Source organism: Python bivittatus, unplaced genomic scaffold (assembly GCF_059951505.1).
Source record: "Python bivittatus isolate LINGU-HERP-01145 unplaced genomic scaffold, Pbiv_v1 ctg000480_np1212, whole genome shotgun sequence".
Taxonomy (NCBI): domain Eukaryota; kingdom Metazoa; phylum Chordata; class Lepidosauria; order Squamata; family Pythonidae; genus Python; species Python bivittatus.
This window is the reverse complement of record NW_028277075.1, coordinates 55695947-55708343: the sequence shown is the minus strand read 5'-3', so window position 1 is coordinate 55708343 and position 12397 is coordinate 55695947. Positions and strand designations below refer to the sequence as shown.

The 12397-nt window shown below is 40.3% G+C and overlaps 1 protein-coding gene across 7 annotated transcripts in view; it reads right to left on the bottom strand.

The window, feature by feature from the left end:
* Window positions 1-2616: 2616 nt before the first annotated feature.
* Window positions 2617-12397, bottom strand: part of DENND2B (DENN domain containing 2B) — a 165045-nt gene continuing 155264 nt past the window's right edge. For all 7 annotated transcript variants that reach the window (XM_088145968.1, XM_088145969.1, XM_007421136.3 and 4 more), the window contains 4 exons: window positions 11165-11276; window positions 9400-9639; window positions 4236-4322; window positions 2617-3375 (listed from right to left, as the gene is read on the bottom strand). In XM_088145968.1, the coding sequence (XP_088002094.1) occupies window positions 3341-3375; window positions 4236-4322; window positions 9400-9639; window positions 11165-11276 (474 nt within the window). In that variant the 3' untranslated portion in view covers window positions 2617-3340. The remainder of the gene's footprint in view (window positions 3376-4235; window positions 4323-9399; window positions 9640-11164; window positions 11277-12397) is intronic.

The following is a 12397-nucleotide window of genomic DNA, read 5'->3' as shown; positions in this document are numbered from 1 at the left end:
TTAAATCATTGCCCTCACTCAAGTGTCAAACACCAAAAATCCAGCTATGGAAACTTGTATCGATTGAACTCCCCCTATGCCCAGTTTCCACTTCTGTCCACATGTGAGACGTTAACATTCTCATTGCCGCTGGGAACACATTCCTTGTATTATGAGAGGATCCCATAAATGAACTGATAACCCACCCATGAATGAAATTCATTATTTCACTGGTTGCTAAAAGTCAACAACAACTAGATGGCACATAATATTATGGTTGGACAAGAAACACATGTGGTGTCTTTAATCATTCAGAGTATATACATATCGCAGGTACTGTACAACTAACGGGCTTGCAGAGGCCAATCAAGGAGCAAAGTTCAGAGCAGGTTTTCAGTGCTCCTATCCTTCCTGTGCAAGGCTTTAAAAATGATTCCTGCTCCTCTAGAGCATGGTTTTTCAACCATGAAAGATGTGTGGACTTCAACTCCCAGAATTCCTCAGTTGGCAAACTACAATCTGAACAATTTGCTCCATTCAGCGCAGAGTGTACATTTGTTGTTCTTACGGAGTAGTAAATTCTAAAGAGGCAGAACTATGCCTTAGCACTGGGCATTACAGAGAAAACAAGCAGCCGCCTACACTTGCCAGGTTTCTACCTAGCTTTAAATCAAACACTGCTGAAGTTACAACTCCCCTAAAGCTCAGTAAAACTTGCTTCTGATGAAGCACACTATAAAAAGATAACTATCTAGCCTTGGCTGTTACTCTTGTGCAAGTTTAGCAAACTCAATCCCTATTTTTACTGTTCTAAAAAGGGAGAGTTTCATGTATCAAATGACAAAGAAGATCTAAAAATTCTGCCTAAAAGACTGTTCTGATTTGTACACTAACAGAATGTTGATGTTCAGGCATCACCCAGGGAGATCTCTGTGCTAAGTCTTGTAAAATGACAGAATTACCAAACTTGCTGGGGCTCAGAAGATTCATCCTGCATTCATGTGTAGCTCCAATACCCTTCTCTCCTCTCGCTTCCACACATTTAAATTTTTCAAAAATGACTTCAGCCGTTAATTTAACAAGGTAGGATTGTGTTAACTGGACTCCAGTGAGTTAAGGTGTGTTTAAAGGACAAATATAAAAATGTGTATTTCATGACCAACAAGGCCTGGCAGCAACAGTGTCCTCTTTAAGGCATTGTATTGCTATAAAGGCATACTATACCTCCTTTGAAAGCACAGAATTCATTTTAACTAGAGCAGCACTTGGAGTTGCTTAATTTTTTTTCCTAAAGCCATCTAAACTAGTGGTTAATATTGCATCCTGAACTACAGTAAAACCCCATCCAACAGATTTTGGATATAAAAGAAAAAATTTTGGTCTGGCCATTACCCCAGAATAACATCTATTGTATCCAAAGCATCTAATTCACATATATTTATACCATTTGCATGATCACAAAATTATTCAATTGAGGTAAATTGACACAGCTGGTTTTAGCATGTTAGTGATATAAGACTACTCTGAAGCTACAGCTGGTGCAAATGCAGCAGCCAGATTATTAGTTGGGGCAACTCAGTTACTGTCTACTGGTTGGCTTCTGGGCCCAGTTCAAAGTGCTGGCTGTTACCTATAAAGCCTTATGTGGCATGCCACTGGGATATATCAGGGACTATTTTATCAAGTGGGATTTGCCTGTCCAGTCTGAGCACTGCAAGAGGTCTCTTAAGAGTGTCTCCATCCCTGCTTGAAAGGTGGCTAGAATGCAGGCCTTCTCTGTGGAGGCCCTGCATGGTGGAAGATGCTGCTCCTGGAGATGTGTCTGGCCCTGACCCTCTCCAAATTCTTGAAGGCCTTGCAGGGTGAGCATAGACAGCAATCAGATTTATATTGATTAGTATTGATATTATTTATTGTTGAGGCTTTGTTACATTCTTGTCTGTTGTCCTCTAGCCACAGTTTTCCTGATTGGGGCAATTTACAAATATTGTGAATAAACAGAGGCCAGGGACATAAATTTGGATTTAACAGATATTTGGGTATCACAGACATTCTCTCTCCCCTAACAGTTTGGTATATCATGATTTTACTATATATTCATCAATGCATTGTGCAACGTTTCTCTGACTGGAATCCTCTGCCAACCAGTTTCACGATGTGATCCAGAATGCTACCATTCTAAGATAGGATCCATCTTTGGATTATATTTTGCAGCTCTTGGGACTGGCTTGTGGCAGAATCTGCAGTAACAGGAAATAATTTCATTTTACAAATGGAAGTGTGTTAGTGATTTTTAGGAGCAGCTCACACAATCTATTGTATATCCTATTTTACCATGATACGGAGGGCAGTTTGTAACATTCTTTTCAGAGTATACTTGCTTACTCAAAACAAAGGCCCATTGAGTTCAGTGGAATTTGCTTGCAGTAGAGGACAGGCATATAGGTTGTAAGGGATTTATAGTCCAAATTTGTATATATCTAACCAATAAAAGATACCTGAACTTAGTGGGAATAATCCTTAGAGTTTTAATCTAAAGTAAATCTACTGACTGACTTAGTGAAAGCATTTTGGAAGTATATTATTCAAATAGCCAAAATTTGAGAGGTTTTCTAATGATTATGGAAATCTGACACAAATATTTACACAATTTATTAGAAATCAAACATATACTAGAAAAGGATGCAATGTACCTAGTCATTCAGCCATGGTGTTGAAAGGCCAGAGATTTCTCCATGTTTAGCAATTATAGTGCAGAATGCATTGCAATTTACTGACCATCATTCAAAATAAAACAGATCATTTGGGATTGTGAATCAAGTACCTTATTGCAGAACAAAAGGATATTTTCCTTGAAAAAATGAATTAGAAGAAAAGCTAAAGAAAAATATAAACTCTGTCATATAAAAATCAGTCCTCTTTCAGATTCTCCCACCCCTAAATTCCCCCTCTGGTGTTCATTCACTTCCACAGCCCTAACAAACATCCTTCAGAGTCAGTGGTTCTGCTGAGACAGTCAGCTGCACATAATTCACCATTCAGTTTGCACCAAGCATAACTCAGTTCCTAACAAAAAAGCACCTGTTGTTTTTCAGGAATATACAAACATCACCACAGTTGCCTGTGCTCATTAAAAAAAAAACTGTTAATGCTTACAGCACAGCATATTTTTTACAAATCTCTACCAAATACATTATTTCTTTATTTTTGCTGGCACACAGTTAAAATTCAATTTGCAGTCACTTAAACATGCGAGCAGTTCATTCCGTGCCCTCCAGCACTAGCACTGGAAAAGCTGCAGGTGGTGTTCTGTGCCCAGTGTCATAAATAGTCTTTGGATCCATATCTCATTAGAAAGGCATTAATTCTTCTTATGAAGAAACTTCATTTTATTTCCTGCAATGGCAAAAACAGAAAAGCTTCCCAGTTATTACATACATTTAAAATACAGTCAGTCACCTACTTACAAACTTTCAAGATGTGAATTTTCACCAATAAGAACAAGATGGACCCGGAAATAAAGAGGAGGAGGAAAAGGGTTAGTTTCCAGCACTCCACAAACTAACCCTTTCCTGCCTTCTCCCGCCTTCTGGAAGGCTGGTGGTTTGCACTGGAGTTTACAGCGTGCTTTGGGAGGCTGCAATCTTCAGCTTTCCTCCTGCAAGGCCGCCTGCAGTTTTGTCTCCTGCATAGCCGCCCCCTTCACCCAGGGAGCTACCGCTGCCTCTCCTGCCCTGCCTAGCAACAGAGTGCACCACACCCCACTGGCTTGTCCCCCTGCACTCTCCAGAGTCTGCGGGCTATCGCTTCTCACATTGACAGCAGAAGACAAGGTTTCTCTGCCCACACCACTGCCATGCCTCCTGCCTCTTTTTTTTTTTTTTTTACTTTTGACAGTACTTTTTACTTGGTTGGACTTACGAACAAAATGGACTTATGAACAGCCTCTTGGAACCTAACCTGTTCATAAGTAGGGGACTGTCTGTACTGTATTTGTAAAGATACTGCAGCACCCAATTGGCAATCAGGATCTAGTTGGTTAGTAAGAGTAGATACCCCACTCTAAGGATTCTTGTCTGTATAGTTCAGACTATATAATTCCTTCTTAATAAAGGGCTTTTCTTTTAAATCTACCAACATGCTATACTGAGGAAGCCTCTAAAGCAGAATACATATCAGGACCTTTGCCTCCTTGCGCCATATGCACTACAAGCCTAGTCTCCAAAATACAAGTATTTCAAAGCTAAATTCCTTACCAAGGCCTCGTAGAAATTTATTTACTCCACTTTGTTCAGTGTCTGGAAGTTCTTCCAAATACTGTTCAACCCTCTGTTCAAAGAGACCTGAAGAAAAAGGATCAAAGAGAAAACACTGATCTTTTTCCAAGAAAAAGGAGGATCAAGACTTAGAGCTTTTATTTCTGATGCAACCCATCAGCCAGCTTTCAACCAGCTATTATGTTGTTCCACACTATTTTCAAAGGCTTTTGTTACATTCTGCTCTTTATAGAGTTCCATTTTTTTCTTTCATCCATTTCCAACTTTCAGGATAACTTTTTATATTCTTAATACAATCATGCACATTCAATCAACTTCTCAGGAAAACAGTTTTTTGTTGAATTCAACATAATATCCACAGTAAAACTGGCTGCCTTGGAAGTTTTATCAGTTGCAGAGTATGTCCAGTTAATATGGGGTCTGAAAGCAATGCAATTTATTTGAGGTCATAATCCGCAAAGAAGTTGAACTTCTTCTGTGCAAATGCCCGCTGAAATGAATGAGACATGTGAAAACTCTCATTTGTGGAGGATTCTTACACTATTAAGAATTATATTGTGTAATATAATTAACATATTGATTATCTTAATGGCAGACCCTGTAATTTATGAAAGCCTTGTGGAGAGGACTGGATGGGGGAGAGTTGGATGTAATATCAGGTGGGAGTTTTTCTAATCTGTGGGCTGGTTGGTTATACTGCAGCAGTCTAGCGAGAGGAGACTAGCTGGAGGTATTGCAAGAGTGGTATTGGAATGAGTAAGTGGGCTCTTAACTGTTCAAAGGAGCTGAGTGTTAGGCAGAAATGCCTCTGATATTAAGGACCCCTGGTTGGATGGTGGCTGGATTGTGTGTATGAGGAAGGGGGACAGCAGGCTAGGACATGGACTTATATAGACAGGAGAGGGAGGAGGGCTCTGAAGAGATGAGGGCAGGTTTCAAAATTTAAGTATTGACGGGAGAATGTCAAAGTACAACAGGAGACAAGAAGCAGGCCACTCACAAGGATAGGGTCATAGGTATATTAATATGGCTTCTTGAACTCACTCCTGGGCCCTGGCTGGCAGACTTTCAAGGCCCTGGGTTATCGGCTGCTGCCGCCAAACACCAGATCAGTAGGAGGAAATAATACTGAAGTTCACTTACAGGGTCACTGTGAGGAATATGCCAGATATCTGGCAGATAAAATCACTTGCATTCACTCTACTTTGGAACCCAGCCTTGGGACAGATCTAGTGGAGGTTACGGGGCTTTGTCTGACTCGGTTATCTGGGGGGAGTTGGAGCCCATTGAGCCTGAGAAAGTGGATAGAGCCCTTGCAACTGCTACCTCGGCCACTTCTATGTTAGATCAGTGCCCCTCCTGGCTTGTTAAAGCTGCACGGGAGGGGACATGTGCTTGGGTATGGGCAATGATCAATTCATCATTAAAGGAAGGAGTGGCTCCACCAGCTCTTAAGAAGGCGGTGGTGCACCTTCTCCTTAAAGGGCCTTAGCTCGACGCAACTGATCTGGACAACTTTCATCTAGTTTTCAACCTCCCTTTTTTGGGAAGGTGGTGGAGAAAGTGGTAGCATGGCAGTTGCAGAGGACTCTGGATAAAGCGGATTATCTGGACTCCTTTCAGTCAGGGTTCAGGCCAGGGTTTGGAATTGAAACAGCATTGATCGTGCTCTTGGATGACCTCTGGCAGGTGTGGGATGGGGGTAGTGCATCCATCCTTGCTCTTCTTGACCTCTCAGTGGCATTCGATACCATCAATCATGGTATCCTTCTGAATCGGCTTTGGGAGTTGGGGGTAAGCAGCACTATGTTGTCTTGGTTTTCCTCTTTCCTCTGGGGTCGATTTCAGTCGGTGTTGATGGGGGGGAGAGATCCAGCCCACAGCCCCTACTGTGTGGGGTGGCTCCATCCTCTCTCCTCTCCTGTTTACCATCTACACGAAGCCACTGGGTGAGGTGATCCGACGCATGAAGCCACTGGGTGAGGTGATCCAACAGTTTTGGGTAAGGTACCATCAATATGCAGATGATACCCAGTTATATATCTCCACCCCAGGCCGACTGAGTGATGTCATGAATGTCCTATCCCAGTGTCTGGAGGCTGTAGGGGCCTGGATGGGGCACAATGGACTCCAACTCAATCCAAGCAAGACAGAGTGGCTTTGGGTATTTGGTCCTCCTGGGGACAAGTTTTTTCCATCTTTGGTATTGGACAGGGTAGCACTGTTCCAGACAGACCTGGTGTGCAATCTGGGGGTCCTCTTGGACTTGTGGCTCCTGCTCAAAGGGCAGGTGGCAGCCGTGGCTAAGGGGGCCTTTGCATACCTTTGGGTTGTGTGCCCATTCCTTGACCAGGAGGCTCTCCTCAGTCACTCATGCCCTCATTACTTCCTGTTTTGATTACTGCAACGCACTCTACACGGGGCTGCCCCTGAAGAGCATTCAGAAGCTTCAACTGGTGCAAAATACAGCTGCATGGGTAGTACATGGTGCCAGATATATGGCACATTAATAACACCACTATTATGGGAGCTGCATTGGTTGCTGGTATGTTTCCAGGTACAATTCAAGGTGCTGGTTGTCACCTTTAAAGCCCTGCGTAGCTTAGGACTGGGTTACCTAAAGGACCATCTTCTCCCAATAGTTTCTATCCATCCAGTTTGGTCTAGTAGATTGGGGATGCTGCAGATCCTGTCAGCCAAGGAATGTCGGCTGGCAGGGACCAGAAAGCATGTCTTTTCAGCAGTAACCCCTGGTCCTTTGGAACATTCTTCCTTTGGAACTCAGGATGGCCCCGATTCTGCTAGCCTTTCGTAAGGCTTTAAAAACCTGGCTATGTGCCTGAGCCTGGGGTCCTGAAAGTGTTAAGGGCCCCGTTATCTGGTTGTACTGTTAATTTTTATGTAATTATCATAATTCTCAGCTGCCTATATGTATAATTTGTAATTGTTTTAATGATTTTAATGACTGAAACTGTTCGCTGTCCAGAGTCACTTGGATTGAGATGGGCGGCTATAGAAATTGCATACATAAATAAATAACTGTAAGAAGCTGTGAGTGACTAGCTTTTAATAGGCCACAAAGGATATAATGGCTTTGCCTTCATTTCATTTCCTCACTTCCAGGATTTACAGTAGTGTAGTCCAATGTTTCTCAACCTAGTGCCTTCCAGATGTTATGGATTGCATGTTCCATCATCTCTAGCAGCATTGCCATCAAATTGGGAAATGCAGGCTGTAATATATTTACAGACTGGCTTGTAACAGTGACAGCATCACAGGGAATGAGGGAATTATAACAGCCTATTGTTAGATAGCCAATGTACGGAGTAATTTTCTGTGTGTTCCTTCCCCACAGAAACTCTGAAATCTATCTACATTAGGAGAGGAATGCCTGACAGACACTCAAGTACCTTACATGAAAAAGATTATGCTTTTTCAATGACTATAATGTCTAAAGGAAAACTCTCAAGGACTCGGGAGAGAGAAAAATGCACAAATTGTGTGCATATTTGAAGCCCACATGGATTAACCTTCTCATATAAACAGTGGACCTCAGCTGTAACCTTTCCAAAAGGCATCAGAAATCTTCCTATTTATTTGTTTCCTTCAGCCATCTAGGAAGCAGACTGTTTGCATCCAGAGGGAGCAACGTAAGCCTCCCCCATCTCTCCCTCCTTCAACTTTCTGAAGCTCAATTAGTGACTACAGAGCCCCAGCAGATGGCATTGCTGTGTAAGGAGGAATCTGACACTTATTTGATTGTTAGTTGCTCTACAGTTGGTTCAGGGTAGACAAAATCATAAAACAATACCAAGTGCAAACATCAGATAGCGCAGTTGTTCAACAGGTCAAAGAAAATTATATTATCCTCTACATTTTAATTGCCATGTTTTATGTTCCTTTTTAATTTACAAGGATCTAACGCATGGTCCCCCAGAGTGGTCAGTATCAAACACTCAAGTGGTCAACATTGACTATCCAAGGGGTCAATGTTATTATTTTTATTATTATTCGTAGTTTAGTTAAAGTAGTATTAATTATTTTCATATAATATTTGGGGGTTGATGAACAGTATGAAACTGCATGAAAGGGTTGATGAGCTAAAGAGTTTGGGGACCCCTGATATAACAGATCTTTCCCTAATATCCAAACTTATCTGCCTACTACATTCTTTGACTAGTTCTATTGTCTTGCTCACAGCCATGCAATAAAATAGTTGTACAAGTTTCTTTATCAAAAACAATAATTACAGAAAACTATGCAATACTATTCCTTCCTGGATCTGTAGCAGATACTTTTTAAAAAACAAAAAACAAAAGGTCAGACTACGGTTGCATCGAAAGGTATAATTCTGGCAGTGGAAAGGATTCTTCCCCAACTCCACCCCATACCTTCTGCCAAACTGATAAGGTGATGCAAGAGATTGGTTTTTTTCATTTGACCTCTTGAGGCAATTATATTTTTTAATTCAGAGTTAGGCTTTTCTCTGTTTTTAATTTTGTGAAGTCACTCAGAGTTGTCTTTTGGAGTTAGGCAGCCTAGAAATTGGATGGATGAATGGATGGATGGAAGACAGATGAAGAGATAGTTAAACAAACAAACTGCATAAAGATGTACGGTGGAGAAGAGAGCAGCAAGAAGTCCTATCACCTGACTCTAAATCTACTTTTATACCATTGGAAGTAACATAGTATTTTCTAAGTAATCCAGAAAAGATAACATTTTTTTAAGAATTAAGCTCCTTGTTACAGCCATATAAAGGCTACAATAGTACATTCACCCATCATCCTAAGCCATGATTTGCTTAGCCATGGTTTAGTCAGTAAACCATAGTTGTTTGAGTTCAAACAGGATATGCTATAAACCAAAACTAATCCAAAAATCCAAAATAAAGCATATTATGGTTCAGCTAAATAAATGAATATACCCTAAAAACACTTAAAATTTATACAATGTCTTATCTAAATCTAAAAAACCTTATGGTGGGATAGGATTTATATCTCTCCATTGCTGGGAAATAGCCATCTGGCTGAGTATGCATGTGGCTGAAGTAGTCACATGTGCCAAATGTTTTGCTCCATGGCTAACAACGGACAGACTGAGATGAAAAAGGCTACTCTGTAGCTAATAAAACAGGACTTACCTTTTGCCCTACATTTTCTCAGTTCTCTGTCTTGGATAAAGCCAGCAAACATCTGAGATTCCATAAAAACTTCTAAAAATCGGCGGATGCTCTTTGAAGCAACTGATTTGCGGAAAGCCTCCCTCTGGAACACTCGCTCAGCCTTTTCATTTTGTGTTAGGAAAAGGGAATAGTGTCCAATGGTCTCCACAAAGAAACGGATGAAAACTTCTGATACTAATCCGTTTAAGGTATTACATTCTGCAAGAAAAAGTGGGAAAAATATTTATTTGCAGTATTTGTATACAAAGAGCAATTTATTCAAAATATAAAGTTGTATTGTAGCAACACGATTAATACAATGGATGCACAAACACTCAGCCATAGCCACTTAACCCCCAAGTTCCCACTCAATCAAAAAAGTTTTAATCAACTTGCAGGTGGCTAAGAGGAAGGGTGTCCCAAAGCAGAAGAAGCCAGCCTTCAGGGCCACATCCCTGAATTCTAGTAGGGATGGACCTTCAGAATCCCCTCCCTGCAACCATGCAGTAAAATGCTGAATTATAGTATCTATTTCCCTGCCCCACTGAAAATAAAATGTATTGGCTTTTGTGGACTGAAGTCATTGCTAGCTTAGGTAAAATAGTTTTCTTTATTATTAAAATACAAGGAGCTGCATTATACTGAATTACTTTTATGAAGCTCATATATACTTAAATATTGTGCTTTCCTAATCTGTCCCTCATAGTGTCTTTTTCTTCCATTCTTGGTATTCTTCAATTAAAGACTTTTTGGGCTAAATATTCTAACAATGAGAAGGGACATTAATGTCAAATCAAGTATTTATGTTGTTGAGAAACTCCTCCTCTCAAAGTGGCCTGTATAGCTCATGACAAAATTATTCCATTTGTACTTTACAATAAAAAGAAAAACATGTTTTATTTTACAAAATTACAACAATCTAAACAAGCCTCAAGGATGTTAAAGTGATGACATGTGTCATGACATCATTGAATAAATGATGTAATTGTATACGTGCATCATGATGTCTGATGCAAGTATGTAACTCGCATCATTTCTTTGACGAGGTAATGGCACACATTTGCCACCATTCCCCACACACATACAATTGCCCATGAATCCAAATATAAGTGCAGACACTGATTCACACTTTGCCCAAAAAATGAGAGTTCAATCCTGCAAGGATTTACTCTGTGCATGATACATGAACCATATCCATGAAACAAATCACAGTGACAAATCCTACAAAGTTGAAAGAGATGTACTCATTCAGAGCCTAAGAAATACTACAAATATATTAATATTAATTCCTTTTAAGGCATTTCTGACATATGACGCAGGATAAATAATTTTGTTTTCCTAGGAAAGTTTGTTTGCATCAACAAGGCCAACTTATTTGAACTAAACACAGTTGTTCTTTTGCTTCTTTGGGCAATAGCACAGCATCCAATCTTGTAACTAAATTCTTACAATAGAGTGGGCCAAAAAAAACAGTCATGGAAGTGATTTTCCAGAATGCCTGGGCCTAGATTTCTTATTCAATCAATGATTAGTACTCTCTATTTTGAAACATAATGGGATCATTAAATACTTCGACAAAGTGTTTGCTACAGAACAGCATATTTTTAATTATGAAAAATAAAGTTTGCAATAAGGTGGTCAGTTTAAATACAACTATCTTTGTTTCCCACTTCATGTCCAAGGACACATTATTCTCTCTTCCACAAAAATTCTGTAAACGGGATTTCTTCCAAGCCTGTCTTACCCTCATCTGATTCACTGTCTGAATCTTGGTTTATCAAATCGTTTTTCCTCTCTAGGGCCTGCTCCAGAGCTGCTTGCAGTTTCCGAGGCAAAAGTGTATCTTCATCATCCATCTGAAGGGGAGGGGAAAGAATGCTAAGATTTCTTATATTTATCTGCTTTTTATATTTATCTGCTATCAAACATTTTTCAGAGACAAATGTATTGCAAAATAAGACCTGAAAGCTGGTACACATTTCAAGAATACAGTGCATTTTAAGACTGTTTTCCTGCAAACAAAAATCACACAAGAATACATAAAACATGCCTTTTGGAGGTGATAACTGTTCTGTGGCTCCTAAAATTTCATCCCTCCCAGGTCTATTCCAACCAGCTCACCAACTGCAAATCTTTTTATCTTTAGAATCATGTCTAGCCAGAGGAAGTATGGGAGAACAAATTGCTTCATGGAGCTTTTCTTTCAGGAAGGGTGAAGTACAGTACTGTGGGAACTCTTAAGGAAGGTGTAGACAACTGTCTTGTCTTGTCTTGTCTTGTCTTGTCTTGTCTTGTCTTGTATTGTATTGTATTGTATTGTATTGTATTGTATTGTATTGTATTGTATTGTATTCCAAGGGCATTGACCTGGTACGGTCAGTGACCTCATGAGTTGATGGGGTCAGATTTTCAGGTTAAGTCATCCATTTTGCTCCTTAAAACTATCTATAAAAGGAATCACCAGTACTATCTCCTTTTGGTGGTGGTGGGGATTTAAAGGAACAAAAAAGGCACCCTAAACTTCTGCAAGTCCATCTGCAAGGAGTGTTGTGAGCACTCTTGATTCTTCAGGGTAAATTTGTGTGTGTGTGTGTATGCCTTCAAGTCAATCCTGACTCCTGGCAACTGCCTGGACAAATCCCTGTGGTTTTCTTGGCAAGGTTTCGGAAATGGCCCAATATCACCCAGCTGTGTCTAAGGTGAGACTAGAACTCACAGCCTCAGGCAGGAAGGCTCAAATCTGCACAACAAATCATCTTCTGTGCCTTGTCCTGCACATGGTAATTAAAGTTATGCAGTCTCTGTTCATGCCTAAATGCAAGGTTTAATTGCCCTGAATTGATTAATTTCATTTAAAGTACTTTCATGGTAATAGCCAACATAATATGCTGTGGTTTTAAGTGCAGAGGAATGGCAATACAGAACATATCTTGCGAACAATGTGGCACAAGACAATCTCATGGCCCCACTATTGTGC